Source organism: Leuciscus leuciscus, assembly GCF_965113295.1.
Source record: "Leuciscus leuciscus genome assembly, chromosome: 4".
In the NCBI taxonomy this organism is placed as follows: Eukaryota; Metazoa; Chordata; class Actinopteri; order Cypriniformes; family Leuciscidae; genus Leuciscus; species Leuciscus leuciscus.
Window position 1 is genome coordinate 36454265 of NC_138728.1, and position 22620 is coordinate 36476884.

General features: G+C 40.9%; 2 protein-coding genes across 2 annotated transcripts in view; both read right to left on the minus strand.

The window, feature by feature from the left end:
• LOC309497339 (uncharacterized protein) overlaps positions 1–22620 on the minus strand; it is a 77785-nt gene that overhangs the window by 26213 nt on the left and 28952 nt on the right. The gene's annotated exons all lie outside the window — the stretch shown is intronic.
• Positions 90–10857, minus strand: LOC309498082 (uncharacterized protein). Its single transcript, XM_082168597.1, has 6 exons — positions 10559–10857; positions 10395–10460; positions 10229–10300; positions 9990–10064; positions 9689–9895; positions 90–9252 (listed from the first exon to the last, which is right to left on the minus strand). The coding sequence occupies exons 1-6, from the start codon at positions 10575–10577 to the stop codon at positions 8720–8722; spliced, it is 972 nt and encodes a 323-aa protein (XP_082024723.1). The 5' UTR covers positions 10578–10857; the 3' UTR covers positions 90–8719.

Here is a 22620-nt window from a genome sequence, read left to right on the forward strand (position 1 = left end):
CAAAACAAAATTTTCATTAAAATGGTATATTTCAACAATCACAATGTTGATCCCATGCGTTATGTGGCCTATTACCAGAATCAGGCAGGCAATGGACTTCCGGGGTATGCAGGAGGCGGAGTTATGTATGGCGCTGGTTTGGGCGGACTTTTTAGGGGTCTCTTTAGAATGGCTATACCATTACTAAGACGTGGATTTAGCATAGCCAAGCCACATCTTAAATCAGCAGCGAAAAACATACTAAGTGACGTTGTTAGTAATACGTTATCGCGATCATTTAATAACAATTACGATACTCAAGACGGATCCGGGTTAATGGTGATGGCACGCAAGAGTGTACCTAGACCACCGGGGGTGCGGAGGAGTGGCCAGAAGCAGAAGAAAACAAAACAACCCCCCAAGAAAACATCAGTTGTAAAACGCAAGCGCAAGGAGACAGCTAAGCGTACTGCTTCAAAAAGATCAAGGAGTTCTGTTAAAACAATATTTTAGATCATGGCGTTACTACACAACATGTCAGAAGAGTGTTTAAAAACCGAACTGGATCTGTTTACTGTACCACTGACACAAACCGCTATTGAAAAAAACACTTATATAGAAATACCACCATTATCAGCGATATCTGACACATCCCCTCTGGAATTTTTTATTGCGGGGAATGGCGAGGATTACGTGGATCTAAACAACACTTTGTTGTTTATGCGTCTCAAAATCACTTATGCAGATGGAACGGAAATTAGAGACGGCGATCCCGTAGGGCTTATTAACTATCCGGGAGCCACTATTTTTTCACAAGTGGACGTATCGCTTGGAGATCGACTCATTTCACAGAGTTCTAGCACATATCCATACCGCTGTATGATAGAGTGTCTTACTAATTATGGTAAAGACACCCTTGAAACACTTTTCTCAGCGGGGCTCTTTTACAAAGACAAGGCGGGGCATATGGATGTGACGGACCCTGCCGGGGAAAATAGCGGTCTGACAAAGAGAGCTGCCTTCACCAATGCTAGTAACGTGGTCGAACTACTCGCACCAGTTCACAGTGACATCTTCTTTCAAGATAAACTTTTACTCAATGGATTGGACCTTAAAATTAGAATGACTAGAGGTAAAGATGAGTTCTGTCTGATGAGGAACAATGACATAGCCTACAAACTGAACATCCAGACAGCATCGCTATTTGTGAAAAAAGTGACAGTGTCACCAGCTGTGAGACTGGGTCATGCGCAAGCCCTGCTCTCAACCACAGCCAAGTACCCCATCGATAGGGTGTGTTTGAAAAACTTCTCAATACCAGCCGGATCACGGGTCTGTAATCAAGAAAACTTATTCTTAGGGCCTTTACCAAAATCTCTGGTTCTAGCGATGGTTGATAATGATGCATTTGTCGGGGCCTATAATAAAAACCCTTTTGCATTTAAAAACTACGATTTAGAATTTTTAGCCATTTATCTGGATGGTCAACAGTATCCCTCGAAGCCTCTGCAGCCTGAATATGAAAATGGTTCTGCAGTGCGGGAGTTTTACCAGTTAGCGCTGGCCTCTGGAAAGCATCTTAAAAACCAGGCTCTGAGTATCGATAGGGAGGATTTTCTGCATGGCTATACACTCTACGCGTTCAATTTTACACCAGACGAGGAGTGTGGCCAGCATGTATCGCTTATCAAAAGCGGCAATATCAGACTAGAAGCCCGTTTTAGACAGCCACTACCACAGACTGTTAACTTAATTGTTTATGCTTTATTTGACAGCATAATTGAAGTGTCAAATCGTCGACAGGTCCTTGTTGATTACTATTAACGTGTTAAAATGAACACCGTACAGCTTACGAGTGTCATGGATAAGATTTCGTGCAATACTTATTTTCTTGGAGTACTACCATGTGACTATCTACCGAAAACCCCTTTAAGAAGATTACCATCAATGGTTTTAATCAATACAGATCCATCAGGACTCCCAGGTCAACACTGGTTGGCCATCTACATAAACGATGACAGCGTAGGTTGTTTTTTCGATAGTTTTGGTAATAAACCTGATTACCAAGGCTTTCACCCCGTTATCAAAGACTTTTTAAATCTCAATTCTAGTGAAGTACAACATTCCACTGTGCAAGTCCAAGATTTTTCATCAGACACATGTGGTCAACACTGCGTGTTCTTTCTCTACCACATGTCAAAGGGGTTTGATTATGATTATGTGTTGAAATTGTATACCAATGATTTAATTAAAAATGATAAAATGGTGTCAACATTTGTGAAAAAACTCAAACATGTTCCATGTAATGAAAATGTTTTTAAATGTATTCAGTGTGTGCAATTGGGTGAAATGTACATGTATCATGCTTAATATTTTTAAATAAAACAACTTAAGAACAAATATTTCTTTCTTTAAACTCTTTTTATTAAACACACACATCATATTCAACAATACATGTCATAAGTTCTCAAAAACAACAACAACAACAACAGGCTACACACAAACTGGGGGATTAAAAACTTAACCATTGACTCTGGTCTAGACTGGGTGATATGAGGTCTTCTGGATGTCTTGAATGTATCGGTGTGCTCGCATGCAATTTGCGTTTTTTACTCTTCCTAGGTAAATCGGTTACAGTTGGGGTCGATTTGGTTTTGAAAGAGTTAATTGCATGTCTGACATAGTGGTTTGGTACCACAGAGTGTGGCAAATTTAAACTAGCAAAAGCCTCCAGAAACTCGTCCCACCCACCAGGTCTCCTCTCTTCAGCAATCTTCTGTGGGGCCGTTACGCTTTTAATTAAGTCAAGCATGTGTGAACCAGGTATTGTTCTGCCTTTAAACACAAACTCTCCCGACTCAGTCCACGATGTAATATCTTTTGTTTTAGACATTTTATCTAAAATGTAACGGACATTTTTCACACTCCTCTGTGGAATATTCTTTAAAATCTCTTCTGCAAAATCATCTAAACCATTGCGGCCAGTAACACGATCTGTTGGGGGTGGGTCTTCTTTTACAATGCTGTCAGGCTGTGGTAGACTTAATGTTAATTTGGCGGATTCCCTATCCCCCTGTCTAGTGAGTGTTAAAAACCTCTGTAAAACACCGGTGTACATCTTAGCTTTTTCGTGGTGATCTATGTCAGACCTTTGCAATATATTTCTTATAGTCGCATCCAAATTGTTCTCCACAACATGTTGTATAGACTCACGCGTGTTAGAGGATTTCAGCTTATCCAGCTGGTGTTGCGGGATTAAAAACATCTTCTCAGCGTACTCCATCACCAGCTTATTTAGATGTAATTAAACTGGTTATAAAGGGAATTGCGACGCTTAACAACGGTAATAGAAATCCTCCTTGTTGATTGATTAACCGTCTTTTACGTCTAACGCCAACCTTTTTATCTGCAACAATCTTGATCTCGTTTCTTTTTCTCTTTAGTTTCTGATATTGTTGTGGTGATAGTGGAACATTACCATGGACTACGTTGAGAGCTACTTCACACAACGACACAATGAGTTCGTCTGTAGCGGCCTCTAAAATTACGCGTCTTTGTTTAGGTGTGGCTTTTAATAACAATTTTAAAAGAGGCAGGTTTCTTAAAAGTCTTGCAGACATTTTCAAATTCCTGTCTAACAAAGTCAAAGTTTTCTTTTCTGAACGTACACAACTGGATATTGTGACAGAATGTCAGTTCTGAGACGGTACTGCTCTGGTGTTTTTGCTTTAAAGTCAATCAAAAGGTACCCGAAAGGCATGCTGGTCGCATTTTCATAACACTCCATAAAAAATTTTGTGTTTCTGGGATACATCTGGCGTGCTAATACATTGATTTGTGTATTGTCTCTGGGGTTTTTGAACAGCACTAGATAATTGGTGTTCAAACTGATGGTCCTGCTGGATTTACCTTGAGAAAATAAGTTTTGTACAATATACAAGGCACTCAGGTTTTTGTGGTGCACATACATCGTGAATAAACGTTGGATTTCAGAATTGTTACTAGCATCATCCATAACATCATCTAAAATCACAAAATTATTCTTGTCGGGTGGAAACAAACGATCGTCATTCAGAGTCTGGGGGATACCTTCAATAAATTTAATATCATACAGTTTCAACAATTCGTCATATAAAGACTGCCAACAATTATAAATGTATACAATGTTTTCAACATTTTTAGAAATTACACTTTTAGCATTTTCCAACAACATTTTTACAAAAAATGTTTTTCCTGAGTTAGAAGGCCCACTTAACACACAGGAAAAAGGGTGTTGCATTCTGAAATCGAAACCATCTGCGTCTAACACCCCTCGATGACCAAAAACGTTGTCAGTAGCCATATGGTAATGTGGTAAGGTCAGGTAGCAAAACACGCTTATTGTACACAACTTGGAATTTTTTCACAACTGACTTGTTGTGTAATGTGAACTGCTTTTTGTTCCTCACTATACTGTCGGTGTGTGCAAGAATATAATCTCTGTCGCCCCGCCCCCTCACATACTGATCAACAAGCCCTATTAACGAGTCTAGCCTGATGGCCTCAGAGTTTACTGCATTCAGAGTGATGCCTTTGGCCTTCATACACACCTTACCCTTGGCAGTACGATACCCGTAACTCTTAGGGCCACTTGAAGAGAATTCAACAATGTGGTCTTCGCCCCCGACTTCATCAGTAAGGTCGCCAAGGTATGGGCCTAGTGGGGGTTCGTATTCACCGTCTTTAGATATGTACACAACGCTATCGGTATCGCAATAAATCAGTCTGTCCCCCAACCTGTCCATAAGATCATAAAGTTCCAACCGTGCGTGCGCTGTCGTAAAAGCCCCGAGAAACACATTAATGTCACGAGTCTGAGCTCCTTTCCCATCTGCGTAAGACCACTGAACGACCGCAACGGTGTCTGACACAAATGAGAAATGCTTGACGTCATACTCAACGCCAAAAATGTGTCGGGCAAACTGTTCAGGGTCTGTAAGTATTTCAGTTGTCGGTAGCTGTTCGCGCATAGAGAACCGGCCCCACAATGAATTAAGAACGAGTTTCATAATGGATCTGCGTGCGGCATTAAACTCAATCTTGTCCAGATTCAGCTTAATCCCTTCTTTCTCAAAGTAATCTCTAACATAAGATTCTTTGTCGTCGTCTGTCACAACATCTTTTGGAAAACCTGAACTCTCCTGTTTGAACTGTAAAAATGTTTTAACATAATCACAAAACAATGTTTCAGATCGTTGGGGGAAATGCCAGACCTCATCGATTTTTGTCACTTCATAACCCTTCTCAATTGCTTTTAACAGCTCGATGCTAACCCAACAACCGTGAATAGCCCTTTCCTCATCTGTGTGTACACACGGATGTGTCTGGTTTTGTTGTTCAGCACAGGACCTACAAAGTGGAAACATTAACTTGCCCCCAGTCCTATAAGGCAATACAGGATGAAGCAGCTTCCGCGGCGGAAGGACCGTAGCCTTGACGAGGCCATAATAATCTTCAAGGTTTTGAAAATCCTTGTATATTATTTCAGGGTGACCAATTGGGTAGCATTTTCGCGCCTGGCAGTAGGGATAGAGAGAAGTAAAATCTACATACTTAATACGCTCGCCCTCCGCGACTTTGTGGTACAGTTTTAACGCATTAGTTCGACCCCCGAATAAAGCTTCACGTGGTTTCAATCTTTCAGGGTGATTGTAAGTAGCCATGAAGTCCATCACTGCTACGTCGGTCTGTTTAGCACGGACCCAATCACACTCCCAAACCACCTCAACCTGAAGACCGTACGCACGCTCCAAAATTTCAAGCTTGTCATCACATTGTCTTTTCAGAATACCATAAGGTACTTTTGATAACGGATTGAGATCATTAGGGTTATGACAACGTTCGCAACCATGAAAAAAACACCCAAGAAATTCGAATGCTTTTTTCACGGTACCCTCGCCATAAAAACCATCCACATAGTATTTTCCAAATGACACCTCACCACGGTTTAGAGCATGTTGAACATCTATGGACTGTGTTGTTCGGATATATTCAAGCCATTCAATTGAAATGTTTGAATACGTCTTGTTCTGGTTGATGTACGCACAGTTGCGTGTTAGCGCTATTGTGTCTTTAGGGATGAAGTGTGTTTTATACGTAGCCATACATGTGGCTGCCAATGTAGTGTAATTAAACGGATCAAGGCCTGTACACAGAATGAATTCATTGCGATACTTCATACATACGTCCCTCAGCAGAACAACGTCGTTTTTACCATAAATCGCCAGTTCTTTTTTAAAATCGAACATTTTGTCTGAAATGGTACTGTACCAGTTATCAAACGCCTCTCTGTCTTGGCTCGACATTGTCGCGTACCCGTAAAATTCCTTGTCAGGGTACGGACCTATGTAGTTGTCATTTTCAACACGGTTAAAGTGATGCGGGAAATACCCCTTCTCAGTGTTAGTCAGATTAAATGCAGCAGGTGTCTTGGCCAGCCGCATGGGTATGAAGGAGTATGAATCAATAAACCGCTGTTTGAATGCAGCGTCATACATTAAGATTAGACGACAGCCTTGCATCGTAATTTTAGGGGCAAACCCCTTCTTAGTAAAGTATTCCAAAAGGATGAAATTATCAAACCCTGCCGCGTTATGCGCAATCCATGTGTAATTACTGTAACGAGGCTGTCTGAATTTTTTAACGAGGCGATCCACACAATCTGGTCCTTCGGCCACGAATTCTTCTCCAGCAAACGTAATAGCGCATACGAAATTGGCGATGTGCCTTCCGTTTTCATAACGGGTCTCAAAATCGTAGAAAATGTAACGATCGTTTGGCATCTCTGCCTTAACCGGCTGGATAAAACATTGATGCACACCATCGGTAACCAAACTCTCACCACAGTGCACACAACGATCTGCAGGGCATTTATGAGGTCTGGGTTTAGTGCCGCTGACATGGTAACGTCTATTACATTTTCCGCAATATTTGGTGACATCACACTGCGCGTATTGCATACCTTGAGGTGGTTTTTTATGCATCTCAAAACAGTAGTCAGACTTACAGTAGCGCAGACAGTCGTTGCAATGTTTTGGCTTTTTGGGTTGTTTATGACATTCTGGGTCATTACAGACATCACAGACGTACCGACATCTGTGATCTCTCCTACATGTGAATCCTTGGTAGCAAAACTCACACACATATGGTGTCCCAATAAATGCGCGTAGGTTTTTAATCATATAATAATGATTGTCATGCAGGTACAAAAACACTGTTTTAGCATGCGGATCGTCCGTGTTTGTATACTTCTCCAAAACACCCGTATCAGACCGATAGAAGACAACTATTTTAACATTGAGAATGCGTTCAAACTGTCTGATGTCATTAAATGCTATCTTGTGTTGATCAGCATATCCAGCTGACTTCTGCATTGAAGTTGCTACAGACTCTAGCTCTGCGTGCGGTTTCTGAGGGTTTAGGAAATGTGCCAGGCAGATTGCAAAACAAAGATTGTTTGAGACGTTCGTGGGGCAGAACAGATTAAGTCTGTTTTTGCCAATCACTTCGTTGTGCGCATGGTCACGTAACTTTCGATAAGCACCGCCATGTTTACCTCTTGCTATCGACACTCTTAAATTCAATCTCTCATCAAACTGTACATCAGAGTTGCTCTGCATTATTTTTTCAAGCTCGTTTATAAATAGATCTACACTGTAACCATTGCCACCTGACAAAAGTGTACTAACATCTGATGTCAAACTCGGACCCCTCAAGGTGATGCTGATTAAACTACCATCTCCACCTAACAGTCTGGAAAACGCCACTATTTCAGAAAGTGTGTCATGTAAAAACATGGTGTAGGCTGCTAAATCTGTAGAAGATATCTCCCGCAGATTTATAAGCCTGTGGATTTCCAGACCATTGAACCTAGTTCGTGGCAGTACAGTGTACCCACTCACATCACCGCCCTCTCTTACAAGTGATTCTATATCGCCACGTGTGAGACCCATGTTGGGTGCATCGGGGTTGAGTGTGGGTTGTGACTGTGTACACATCCCTCCTCCTGACTGCTGGGGAGTTACAAAATGTTCAAAATCAGAATTTGGTTCTGGAGTAGGTTCAGATACCACTCCTGACTGCTGGGGGGTTACAAAATGTTCAAAATCAGAATTTGGTTCTGGAGTAGGTTCAGATACCTCTCCTGACTGCTGGGGTGTTACAAAATGTTCAAAATCAGAATTTGGTTCTGGAGTAGGTTCAGACACCTCTCCTGACTGCAGTGTATTCACTAAATGTTCAAAATCAGAATTTAGTTCTGGATCTTCATCTGACATCGAGCTCATAATGGTTAATAATTCTACCAAAGTGTCTTTTGTAGACTTAGGCCTATTAATTTCCTCCATTGTCTGTATTAAATAACGCAATGTTTCTGTGTTATTGCACTGATCAAGGGGTACCACACTACCATCATCTCGTCTAAACCTCGCTACCCGATCCTGATCAAAATCATCTGACTCCCGACAACGTTTGGCCATTTAAAAAAATTTTGTTTTGTTTTTTATTTAAACAATAGGTAGGTTGTACACTTGAAACTACAGAAAATAAAACCAGTGAAAAAAGAAAGAAAGAAAAACTACCTAATCAACAGCTACACAACCAGTCTGAAATTACACACGGTAAAAGAAAAAACACATTGTGTAAAAGAAAAAAAGTAAAACACACAAAAATAAAATTAAAATAATACGCAACTAATCACAACTCATCTGTGATTCTTTTTAAGCATGAACACAACCTGTTTTAACAGATCCACCATCAGACTTTGACCTTGGGCTTCTTTTTGGTTATCACCCCTATGCAATCGTTGCACTGCTAAGACTTGTTTAATCCAAATACCCTGCTGTTGTAGCACTGCTTTCGTAGAACATTCACAAACATCATGCTTTTTCTCATAAGCATCTAAGCGTCTCTCAAAACCATTAAGGCGTTCGTTAAGGGTTTTGTTTAATCGTACCTCGATGTTGTTCAATGTGGTGTTGACAGCCTCCTGTATCAGTCCGAATATGTGTTGAATGTCTATTTTGGGTTGTGATTCCCGTCTGAAAGCCTCCTGATTTGAAGGCAGCTGTTCATGGTCGGATTCTTCCACAGCCACTATGCTCTCGCTGGATGGAACACGTCGCTGTGTTTCGGGTTCGGGTGTAAATACACAGTCGTCCCACGATTCTATCAGACCATCACTCCAGCTCTGAACGTCATTTATATCGGGGACTGCATTGTCATCCACGACCACATCTGTTGAGAAAAAAGATGGGATAAAATAAAAATTGTATATTTTATGCATTAAAAGATGATATATATATATATATATTTTTTTTTTTTTTTTTTTAACATGCCTATTTATAAAGGTGTTTGAGAAGAGATGTCTACACTTTTAGACATTGTTCTCCACCACAGTAAGTTAAAAAGATAGGCTAAGAGATATGCAAGTTCACGTTTTTTTTTTTTTTTTTTTTTAAACAACATGCATGTCAACAACAGTTTTAAAGTAACGCAATGTTAGCGCGCACATCCACACACACACACACACACACACACACACACACACACACATACACGGGACTCTCTCTCTATTACATCCAAATAAAAACATTATCATACTCTGCTACATTATCTGCATCTGATTTAGTATAATTAGAAATCAATCCAACAGCTTTGTTTGATCACATACTTTTAGCAGCAGATCGTCTTGGCTTCTTCCGGGATGATGTCTGTGGTTTGAAATCAGCTGGTACTTTTGCTTTTGGTGCGATGTCCACAGCAGCTTTACGCTTGAGTCTGTTTTTCGGTTTTGCTTCTATTCCACGCGAACTAGTCTTCTCCGTAGCATTAGTGGATTCAGACGCACCAATACGGTTCACAATGTTTGATAAACCTTCTGGAAATACACATAAGGTAGTTTTAAACTAAAAGCATCAGGCCGTAATAGCAAATATTATACTGGTCGATAATGTCGAAATACCAACACTTACTGATTGGTGGAATGCACACATTGTCTCGCGGGGGTGCATGTACTAATGCTGCGACAGTTTCCCGTTTCGGTCGGGCTGGTAAAAAAGATAGAGAGAGAGAGTGAGATACAAAGAAGATACGATATTTTTTCTTACGCACAATACAATATCTGAAGCATATGTGTTCACACACGCGCACACACACACACACACACACACACACGGTTCAGTTTTAGGAAGCAGAATACACAAACACTTACGATGCACAAGGACTTCCGCGCTCTCTCGCGATGGGGCCTGTACAGTGCTGGACCTCTGATTCGGATCTCCTCCTGGTTTATAAAAAGCGATTATGCATCACACGCACATACATACAAACATACAAACAATAGCAACATTTAAACATAAAACGTAATTATTACGTACCACTCGCTTGATTCAGGAAATTAAGCTCCTCAACGATATCGAAAAGACTCATATCAGTCACATCACCTGAAGCGCAGAGAACCTGTTTAAGTAACGCAATAGAACAGTGACTCGTATAAATAAAGTTTCTTAACAATATTACTAAATAATAAAAAAACACTTACTGTTAAGACAGGCGTCCATCTTCTTGTGACCTACGCACACGTTTCCAATAACGAAATGCAGCGTGGAAAATAGTAGTTTGAGAACGCGACAGAGATGCAGACGCGAACTGCTTGCATAGATTACTGATGAAGTGAACCCATTTTTATACAGGCCACATGGATGGTCAAAAGTGTTAAATGTAGGCTGTTCCCATACAACGCCATTTACATACACACCTAACACCACAGATAATAGCGCTCACACATCCCGCATCCTCTCCAGACAAACAGTTTATCCCCATCAGACTGGAAGGAGCCAGGACAAATGGCCAGATAGTTTGGCACTGTAAATCAGAGACACGTCTGTTTGATCTGTTTTTGTCTTTTAAAATAGCCACCCAACCGGACATCATCACGGGTGGACATGTGACATCGCGGTCACATGTCAATCAGGACGCAAATCTCAGCTAGCTTGACACTGTAAATCAGAGTCCCTGTTTTCTTGACACATGGATTCCCCTGTCAATCACTAGTGACACTAGGGTCATAAATCAATCAAAGGGTCATAAATCAACCCAAAAGTGACACAAAGTATATGTTAATACTACTCCTGTCTTTAAATTTAATTTCGTTTTGTATTAATTGTATCTTCATTTTAATTGATGTTTCATCAACCAATTGTCTGGATTTAATAAATAAGTAGCCTAAATATACTAGGCTATTAGAAAATAGATAATCAGGACACGGAGGCGCTGGCGAACCTGGAGCTCGTCTCATAAATGAACCGAAACTCAGCGTGGGCCTATAAGGTAGCCTATTGCCTCACAGACCTGAGACATATAGATAGCTTGAAATGTCTACGTTTAAGCAGAACAATTCAAAACGAAAGAAAACAGACTGCGCTGCTTATGTAATTCATATGAAATGTGCATTTCTCTCTGGCGCTGCGAAGATCGCGAGTCGTCAACTTCATCTGTCTAGCCGACACTGACATAAAAAATAACTGTTTTAATAGTAAACAATTAAAATGTCTCCTGCTATATTTTATATATTTGCCTGTTCCTTACAAAACACTGACAGTGGGGTTTTTGACTGGGTTTTTTTTTTTTTTTTTAGCAGCTGCGGACAAATTCTTTCGACACACACACAATAGACTATTACGTAACACTCTGCGCTTATGTTTTAAAAACATAATTTAACATATAAATAAAAAAAATGAAATAGCCCACTTAAAGTGTTTATTACAAATAAATGACTAAATGCTAAAAATTAATACATTTTAATGAACAAACATATGCGTTGCATTTACAATTCTGTGAAAACAGCACCCCCACTTCCCGCGGCCCTGAATAAAATGAATATGTTATGTTCTGTGGAGAGTATCCGGTGGGTAGCCTAGTATTACTTTTGGTTTGCGCAGTGTAATTCACAGAATTACAAAAAAAATATTTTGCCACCTAAAAGTTAAAGATTTTTTGTGTCACGTCCATGGCATGTGTAGCCTATTTCCCTCATATTAAATATTAAACGCATGTGTAGACTGATATTTTTCTAATGTCTGGACTCCTTTATTAAGGGAGTATTGATATATAAACAGTTTTAATATATTGGTATTAAATGCATTTTCTGAGAATTTTTCTGAGAATTATTTACTGAGAATTTTACTGCATGTCACGTCCATAACGCTGGAATTGACATCACTTGATTACACATTGTATTACCTTGTTATGATATAGTGACCCATACAATGTGCCAAACATATTTTCCTTACCTTGTCGTTCAAGGCCAGGGCACTTTTTGTACAACCAACGTTGTGCTGAACTTGACAAAATTGATCTCCAGCGGCGGCCAGCAGCTCGTGAGTTTCTATTTATTTATTGTTTAAGGGGGTTGAAGGTTCTGGAACTTTTGCGCGCTTCCACATCCCGCACAACTACGGATCTCCCAGGAACATTCATTATATATTGCTGCGTACATTTATCCGTGTCGGAGTTTTGAGTAGTAGCCTAAGATGCGCATGGCATGCGCGAGCGGTGCGCGATCATGGTCGACTGACAACGAGATTAAGCAGCAGCTGAACAAGAATACGGCCGTGTCCCGATTGTTCTCATCTCAGTTCCGCCGAGACAAAATAGACATGCCATTTAAAAAATCTTTCATTTATTGTCAGAAATATGTTTTCAAAAGCATCACTTTCATCAAATTTGATGTGACATAATTTCCATTAGGCAACTGACTGTAAACAGGCACATCAGGACACAAACGAGCAGGCTTATGTGCCGGGGCTGAGCCCCGGAGAGCCCCGGCCCAATTTAACCACTGTATATATATATTGTCCTTGAAATGAAAGGTTCATTATGCGGCTCATTATGCGGGTCGTTGTCTTCTCAGGTGTGAATCACGCCCCCACGCATATTGCCTTTCCAAAGTGTCGTACAAAATTTTAATCTATGTATTGTTTTATGTGAATGATTTTGAAGCAAAAACTCTAAGCGACAACACCTTGTGGACACATATTTAGTATGTTTTGTGGCCTTATTTCAGAAACTTTAATTTTTAGTTCTTTCAATAACCATGCATAAACATTATTCTCTCAAAAATACAAACATGTTGCTCACATATTATGGTAGCCCTGTTTGTGCTAAATAGAGTTTAATGACACCTTTGCCATCAATATGTTTATAAGCAACTGAAAAAAGCACAAATGTCAGGGCATGTCAGAACATCTCAAGGACCCCAAAAACACTTTAGACCCCAGAGGGTTAAGCATGACAATCACTCGGTTTCAGTGTTTTCCTAAACTAGAAAATTTTAACTCACATAAAAAAAATCATTTGGTAACAGGCTTACATGTACAATGCGGGAAACAGCCAATAAAATTATTATTAAAAATAGTTAAAATAGTCACCTGATAATGAGGCTATGGACAATGAAGATGTTGGAGAGGTTGTTGACTGTGAGGATGATGATGGTGCTGAGGTTTGTGAAGATAGAGTAACTGGCAATGAAGATGATGAGGATAAAGTATCTGGCAATGAAGATGATGAGGATGACAAAGTATTTGAGTGTGGTGTCTTCCATGTTGATGATGGTAATGTTGCTAAAGATGGTGAGGGTGTTGATGAAGGTTGTGAATCTGCTGATGATGGTAAGGATTGAAGATGATATAGAATTAGTTTCTGTGATATTAAAGTGTTGTGATTTTTATTTTTTTTGCACTTTTTACATTTATTAAGATTTCTTGAATACGTTTTGTGTTGAGAGTTTTGAGTCTTGAGTAAATTCACAGATTTGTCATATTCCCTTACATTATTAATCATTTCATTCTATCACAGACAACGTTTTGCGTTTTGTTGAAATACTTAACTTAATATGATTTATTTATTTTAAAATGTTGCCACAAGGTAAAAGATTTATGGTATTACTATCCTTGTGGGGACATTTGTACTGAGGGTTTACCAGGTACACACACACACGGTGGATTCATAAAGTAAGGCCCTTTAATTTTTTTCCTACATTTTAATTTGCGGCCAATTTTCTGCTAAAATGATTTCCATTACTTATTTTTTCACATCAATCTACACTCCACATCCTATGATGCGAAGTAAAACCAGATTTGAGATAACTTTGTAAATTTAGTAAAAAGAAAAAAAACTGAAATATCACAATGACCTTACCATTCAGACCCTTTGGTATGATAGTGGAAATTTTAAATTTAGTGCAACACTTAAACTTGAGTAAATATATGGGAAATTCAATTGATTGGACATGGTTTGGAAATGCACACTTGTCTATAAAAGGTCTAACTGCTGTAAAGTCATATCAGAGCAAAAATCAAGCCATCAACTTTGTTGCGTTGCTGGACACGCCCCATCCGGCCCTAATGTAACCCTCGTTCCCTAAAGGAGGGAATGGGAGACGTTACGTCAATGCGACAACGTAATTGGGATCACTTCAGGGAGCCCTATCATCTACAAATGTGTCTACAGAACGAGCCAATGAACGCTGGTGTGCGTTAATCGCGTCATGCGATTCCCTATCAGTTGCTCACATTCGACGGTACGTCGACGTGACTACGTAATTGGGATCCCTATAGAAAACGCTACGATTAATGCCACATCTAGCGCCCTACGCAAGACTCTCAGACCCCCAACTGACTGGGGCGGAAGGCCTGCATAGAGGGAGTTCAAACTGCTGTTCTGTTATACCCCACACATTGGAACTCTTGGATAACACAGGGAAAGTGTGCCTTTCCAGGGGAGAAGCCACATCCTGCCCGAAGGGAGGTACCATGTGGAGAATACACATATGGACTGGCTGGTTAGGGGCAGAGCAACATGTGGAATGTCACTGGGTGGCTCCAGCCTGAGAAGGGGGAGGCAACACCGGGCATTGACGGCAGAGTGGACTCTGCCAAGGGAAAGACATGGGCTCAACACAGGGAGCTGGTCATGGAGGAATATGCATATGGGATCGCTGGAGGGATCACAACATATGGAACCCAGCCTAGCACAAGTTACACAAGCATACGCGCACTAGGCCTGGCGTCAGACGCTCCGCAACGTCTGACTGCCGAAGGGGTGCGGAGGAACTCAACAGGGTTTGCCTTAGTGGGGAACTCGACTGGAGCAAAAAGCGCACATATCCACTCCATGTGGAGGGGAGTGGCGCAGCAAGCCAGCACGAGAGGCTTTGTGTTATGTCCACGTAAAGGCACAGAGCGCGAACGGGACAAAGAAAAACAAGGGCTGGGTCTGCCTCCTCCAAAGGTAGCGATGCAGGTTCACCACCTGGTCCCGGAAGGGCCAGGGCGGCACGATTCGTCGACCGAAAATGCATGCAGGTCCCTACCCTCTTGATGGAGGCCAATGCAACCAGGAGTACTGTTTTACAGGACAGAATTTTTAACTCAGCTGATTGCAAAGGCTCAAAGGGTGGTCTCTGAAGTGCCGAAAGGACCAGAGTGGGCGAGGCAGATTTAGTCTCCTCGTCCCCTTCAGGAACCTGACGATCAGGTTGTGCTTTCCCAGCAACTTACCCTCAACTGCATCGTGATGTGCGGCGATGGCGGGCAACATACACTTTAATGGTGGAGGGAGACAGCCTTCGCTCCAACCCATCTTGCAGGAAGGAAAGCACAGCTCTGATCGAGCAAGTTCAGGGGATTCTCCTGGTGAGAAGAACACTACTCAACAAACAGGTTCCACTTCAACGCATAGAGGTGCCTCGTAGAGGGGGCTCAAGTGGAAGTGATGGTGTCGACTACCACCTGGGGTAGGTCACCTAGAACCTACTCGTTCCGAGTTTTCAGATATCTGGACGCGGGTGGCATAGGCTGCCCCGTCTCTGAGAGAGCAGGTCCTCTCGGGGGCCAGTGGCGGAACAAAAAGAAAAGGAAACAAAATATTCTCTGCGAAGGAGAGGCGCATTCACCATCTCCTGAAGAGCAGTCTGATCCACCTCTGGGTCGCCAATCCCAGGGTCGTTTGCACCTCAGCTTGCCTCCTAGTTTGGCAGTGGCGTGGACGGGCGGGGCCGGCTTGCTCCACACTGAGGCCTGGGTGATGGCAGCTGTTGTGGCTTAGCGGGAGCAGAGGATGCCGCAAGAGGTCGACCAGCAGTCCGCCGGGGCAGGATGTGCTGGATGGCCTTCATCTGCTTCTGGGAGGCTGAGAACTGCTGGGCAAAGCTCTCGACCGCATCGCCGAATAACCCATCCTGGGAAAGAGGGGCATCCAGGAACCGATATTTATCGGTGTCCCTCATATCTGCCAGGTTAAGCCAAAGGTGGCGTTCCTGGGCCACCAAGGTGGACACCTGACTGATGGAATGTGCGGTTTCTTTCGTTGCTCGGAGGGCGAGGTCAGTTGCCGCACGGAGGAGGAGGAGCAGCTCTGGGTCCCGGAGGAGCACTGGGTCAGAACCACCCTCGTGCATATCCATAATTACCTGGGCCTGGTGGACCTGCAGGAGCGTCATGGCATGGAGGGTGGAAGCAGCCTGTCCACAGGTGGATTACCCCGCCAGGAGGAAGCGGACGCTGGACACAGTTGCATCGCAACGGCACGCTCCACTGGCAGGACATTCACATACCCCTTAGCTGCTCCGCCATCGAGGGTGGTGGGGAGGGAGGAGCCAATAGGACGGCTTCTGGCACTAGACGGCACCGTCCAATCAATCAATCAATTTATTTATAAAGCACAATTAAACACAATTATCGTTGACCAATGTGCTGTACAGAGTAAAAAACAAAAACAATAACAGAATAAAATCAACAAGAACAAACAAAACTAAATCAACATTTATATTTTGTAAGACAAATCAAATAAAAATGGACAGAGTGGGCGCAGTTCTAATTTCAGTAGGCAAATTGTTCCAAAGTCTTGGAGCAGCAATCGAAAATGCTCGATCTCCTCTAGTCTTAAGCTTGGATCTAGGAGCCACTAAGAGACCTAAGTTTGCAGACCTAAGAGCTCTTGCAGGTTGATGGATTGTCAGCAGATCGGAAAGGTAAGACGGTGCTAACCCATTTAACGACCTTTTTCTAATTCTTCCCCTGTACAAGTCTTCCATAATTATGGCAAACGTTTGGTCATCATTGCATCTTATTTTGACTTCAAAATGCACACACCAGTGTCGTTGTACATTTTGTACCCTTAAGATGTTCTGCCCTCTAGTGGTTAAATAGTACTACTGTTGGTTTCCTAACCTAGAATATGCCATCTCACATAAAGATCATGTGGTAACAAGCATACATACACAATGTGGTATACAGCCAATTTAAATGAATTATTAAAATAGTTAAAATAGTCACCTGATGGTGAGGCTATTGATGAAGATGTTGGAGAGGTTGTTGACTGTGAGGATGATGATGGTGCTGAGGTTTGTGAAGATAGAGTATCTGGCAATGAAGATGATGAGGATGAAGTAACTGGCAATGAAGATGATGAGGATGAAGTATCTGGCAATGAAGATGATGAAGATGAAGTAGCTGGCAATGAAGATGATGAGGATGAAGTAACTGGCAATGAAGATGCTAAAGTTGTTGAGTCTGGTGTCGTTGTTGCTAAAGATGGTGAGGAAGGCTGTGCATTTTCTGCTGATGGTAAGAATAAGGAAGATGATACAAAATTAGATTCTGTGGCATTAGAGTGGTGTGATTTTTAACATTTTAAAAAATGTATTAAGACTTCTTGGATGGATGTTTTGTGTTGAGACTATTACATCTTACATTGAATGCACGTCTGCTGGTAGTCAGGACAGCAGTCATTGAATGAGAGGCAAACCTCGTCACAGTAACACCCACGGGAACATCGGTTATTCAGTTGAGGACAGCAGAGCACTGGGGGTCCTGAACACTGGGCTGAAAAACCAAAAGAGTGTGCAGATCTTAAAATTATCAAGACATGACAACATCAATAACAGTAATACTTGGTGATCCAAATATACACCATATATAAAAAGAAAACATCTTTCGACAGATTTTAAGTCAACTTCATAGCTTCGGCAAAATGTATTCCCTTACATTGTTAATTGTTTTGTTCTATTTAATATTTCCCCCCTAATCCCTCTCCTTTTTGTATCTAAGATGACATCACAATTATAGACTTTTAAAATAATAAATACAATTTTGAAGTTTGTGTTCCTTCAAATACTATTTAAATTTTTTATGTATAAAAAAAAAATCAAAACAGAAACACACACGCTTGTTTTGTTTTACTGTATTACTGAGGACTTTGCATAGACTTCCATTGATTTTATATCAGGATAATTTTTTTTTTTTTTTGCCTAACCAAACCCCAACCACTGAACCTACCCATCACAAAACACTACATTTAAATGAAAACATGGTTTGGCAAATTTATAAGCCTTTTCAACTAGTGAAGACCAGAAAAATGTCCCCACTAGTCAGTCGGTTGTCATAATGTTCTACTATTTAAGTGAGGACATTTGGCCCTCACAAGCAGTGTTGGGGAAAGTTACTTTTAAAAGTAATGCATTACAATATTGCGTTACTCCCCAAAAAAGTAACCAAGAACTTGTATTACTTAGGGCGTTTTTCCACTGGGTTCGTTTGCTGCGGTCCGAACCCGAGTGCGCTAGTTCCCGGCGCCTCCCGCAGCGTTGGTCTGGTTTCACACTCAATTAGTTGTATCGAACCCAGGTGCGTTTGCAGTGATCTTACGTCATCGCAAACGCACACGGAAAATGCATGGATAATACAACTCGACTGAGCATAGCTGTAATTTGTCTGTTTTTTTGGTGCTATTATGCACAACATAGTGAGAGACATCACCTCTTCAGTGTCCCACAACGTTCCCCTGCCACTCATGGTTGTCGTGTGTGAGGAAACAATGATATCGACAGTGATACGCATGCGCGGGATACTATACTTCCTGAACAAGCGCGCACCCGAGTCCGTGTTGCTTGCACATTAACGCGAACCGCGCCACGGTTCGGGAGCAACCGAGCTCAGACCACCTCCTCCAGGTAGTCTCGGGTTCGGTACTCTAGTGCGCACCCGGGTCCGATGACAGCGTTCACATTAGCGATTTTTCATGCGAACCGTGCCCCGGTCCGCACTAAACTGCCAGTGTGAAAGCGCCCTAAGTTACTTTTTATGAAAACATTACATTACATTACTTTTGCGTTACTTTTTCTTACCTGGGCTGAGCTTGCTTGTTTGTTTTTTAAAAACAACAAAAACAAGCAAATGTCAAGGCCCTTTGAATAAATGAATAAGCTGGCTGAAGGAAATGCATATTTATGCTTGTACAGTAGAGGGCGCCACTCAAACAAACCTTTCAACTGTGCTGCCATTCTGGATTAAAGAACAATAGCATACAGCCACTCAGGAGAAGGAAGTTCAACACTCTTATTTCTAAATCTAATCTAAAGATAACTTTTGCTTATTCCTGTGGTTGAATTAGATAATTGAAGGTCAGCTGCAAAGACATGTGGTTAATAAAGTGAGATTAAAAACAAAGTATATTTGTGTAATTTAATATGGTTAATTATAAGAGTTTTGCATAAAATTCTGAGATTGCATTTTACTGTTTTTATTAATTTTGAGGAATACTGAATGTTTTCATGCAAGTGAGATGAATAAATTGCATTTTCACATTTAGTCTACAACTAAAATAACCATCATGTTTTAGTTATTAAGTTAACTTTGGCTAAATTTCATCATACATGCTTCATGTAGTTAGGTAAAGCCTTGATTCAAAATGAAGTATTTAATAAATGAATAAATAATAACAGTAATCACTGTTACTCTTTATAGACACTAAGTTTTACTTTGGTTGTTTTTATCTTCTGTGAGTCCCCGTCCCAACCCCTCTCCTCCCCTCCCCTCCCTTCCCTTCCCTTCCCTTCCCTTGTAGTTTGTCAAGTATGTCAAGTACAACATGTATACACACAAGTTACTTGAAGATTGTTGTCTGTCTTACCTGAAACCATGTTCCTGTTTTTTTTGGTTCAAGAGCAGTAAGAAAAGCCAGATGTGGACAACTAAAACCTTCATCCTGGTCTAGGTGTCTTATCTAACACAACTCACTTTATTGTCACTTCACCGTGTACAGAAGTATGAGATGGGGTGTGTGTGTGTGTGTGTGTGTGTGTGTGTGTGTGTGTGTGTGTGTGTGTGTGTGTGTGTGTGTGTGTGTGTGAGAGAGAGAGAGATTGAGAGAGAGAGAGAGAGAGAGAGTTTCATATAGGTGGAGATATGCTCTCACTAAGCATGATTTGATGTACGTCAAAGTGGCATTTGTCACAATGCTTTGAAGTCTGAAATTATGACAGGAAGGCTGAGGGAAAAATTCTGCGATTTTATCATTCAAATAATGTCAAATACTTTCTCAGTAATTTACAGAGGTGTCTAGATAAAAGTAATGAGGGACCTTAACAAGGTTTTAGTAAGAGGGGAACCTAAACTATTGTATCCTTCAAATCTGCCTATTCAGTGTATTGTGTTGTTTAGACAAATCTTTTCTTTCAGTTCTGTGATAGGTGGTCCAGCTAAGGCCAAGCAACAGCAAGTCAATGAGAGACTTATTTCAAATGACAGGAAAATTAACCGATCATTTTGTCCCTCTAAATGGGTGGGACATGTTATCACATGTTAACGATATGGGGAACACTAAAAAAGCTGGAAAAATTGCTAGCGTTATTCGAAATGGAAACTGCTAGCAACATTAGTGAGGAGGACATTGTTGATAATTTATTGTCCACACCGTTTAAGATAAATTTTGAAGAAAAGATGTAGTTAATCGACAAAAAAAAGACCTACAACTAGAGCTTAATTTGGTGCAGAAAGCCAAAGCTTTTGAAAGCATTTCAACCCCAGCAATTACAAGTGAGACTCTGGAAGACAGCATCAAAGTTATTTAAAATCTAATAGGTCATGTGCCAAATGATTTTATTCAGGCTGCCACTACTACCGTTTTATATTTTAAGCTTTATTTGAGAAAACAGTCATTTTGCAGGATTACCTGTCAATCTGTAAATTTACCAACTCAGCGACTATTATGTACATTTGTTGAAATTCTACATAATAGTTCATCTTTTTCCAAATAAACCATACGTTTATTGAATGTTACATTTAACCCTCTATATGGTACGGTGTTGCCTCCAAGTTTTTTATAAAAATGAGACACCCATTTAGGAAAACTCAAATACTAAACAATTAAAGAGTGCAAAAAAGTGGTCACATGACCCAAAGGGGTCCATTTTGTGTCCTGTTTCAGCACATGTGCACAGGTCACATGGCTCCATATTTTCTCCAGAGAAAAGTTAACTTTTCACTCATTTGCGCAGTTATAAACCCAGTTATAATCACCATTAAAAAAAATATATTTATAAGTATTTTCAGGAACTTTGCAATATATATATCATCAAATGTCTTAGAGGACATAACCCAAAACTATCCTGAAGTGAAAGAAATCTTTCGAGACTGTGTTGTTATAAGCACAGCGCTGCTTTGCTTTCCCTTTTCTGAAGTGGTTCCAAATGACTGTTTGTTTTTTAATTCTCCCCTTCATAACAGTCATGGGGGTGGCTTAGTGACTGTCTTAAAACAGACTTTCCTCGCTCGTTGTAAAATGGTTTCTGTAAAGGTTTTTTCTAGTTTTGAAGTGCAGATATTAAAGGTGAACTAAGTAACTTTTTTTTCCTTAACTGAACAGCTTCGGAGTCATTGGAATGGTTATATTACTTATTTCGGATTGAATGGTGGACGTTTCGCACCCCCCTGGTGCCCGTGAGCGGAAAATACGCACTTGCAACTTTGAGCCGGCGGGCCGCTGCGTCAGGAAGTCTCGCGTGATATCAGGTCTCGCGATGTAAACAATTGCTTTACGGCCAAAAGAAATCTGCTAAAATGCTGTCATTATTGCGCTCCCTCACGCTGTTCGAACCCGAATGAAGAAGACGTTTTAAAGAACGTCCCATCTGCTTTGATGTCGTTGATCTATAGCCTCTGGTGTCTGAGAATCAACAACGAGTTTTTACAACAGTGTTGTCAAATATCTATTCCGAAGCTGTGGGGGGAGCTCTAGAGAGAAACCTGCGAGCAAAAAGCGAGAATACAGCGAAGAAATCCCGAAGCTACTGAGTGCTGCTTTAAGGTTTGAGTGGAATGGCCCTGTTCTTTTAGCAGTGTTGTATCTCCCCCCCACATCTTGTAAAAGACTTTATTCTTGAATTTACGGTATTATTGGGGGATATCACTACTAATTTTGATCGCTTTTTATTAGTTGGTGATTTCAGCATTCATGTTTGCTGCCTGTCAAATACTCTCTTAAAGGAGATTTTAAGTCTCATTGACTTTTTTAACCTAGTACAGTGGATAAATGATTCTACTCATATTCATGGCCACACTTTGGATTTAGTACTTACCTATGGTTTTTCCATCTCAGAGATTGAAATATATGGGATACACTGATCTCGGACCATAAGCCTATTGTATTTTATATGTCCCAGCCAAATCTATTCTATTCACCTGCAAATGCTCAAACACATGCTCGATACTTTTCTTCTCATTTTCATGTGAATTTTAACACGTGAGTTCAAAACTGTCGTTGGAT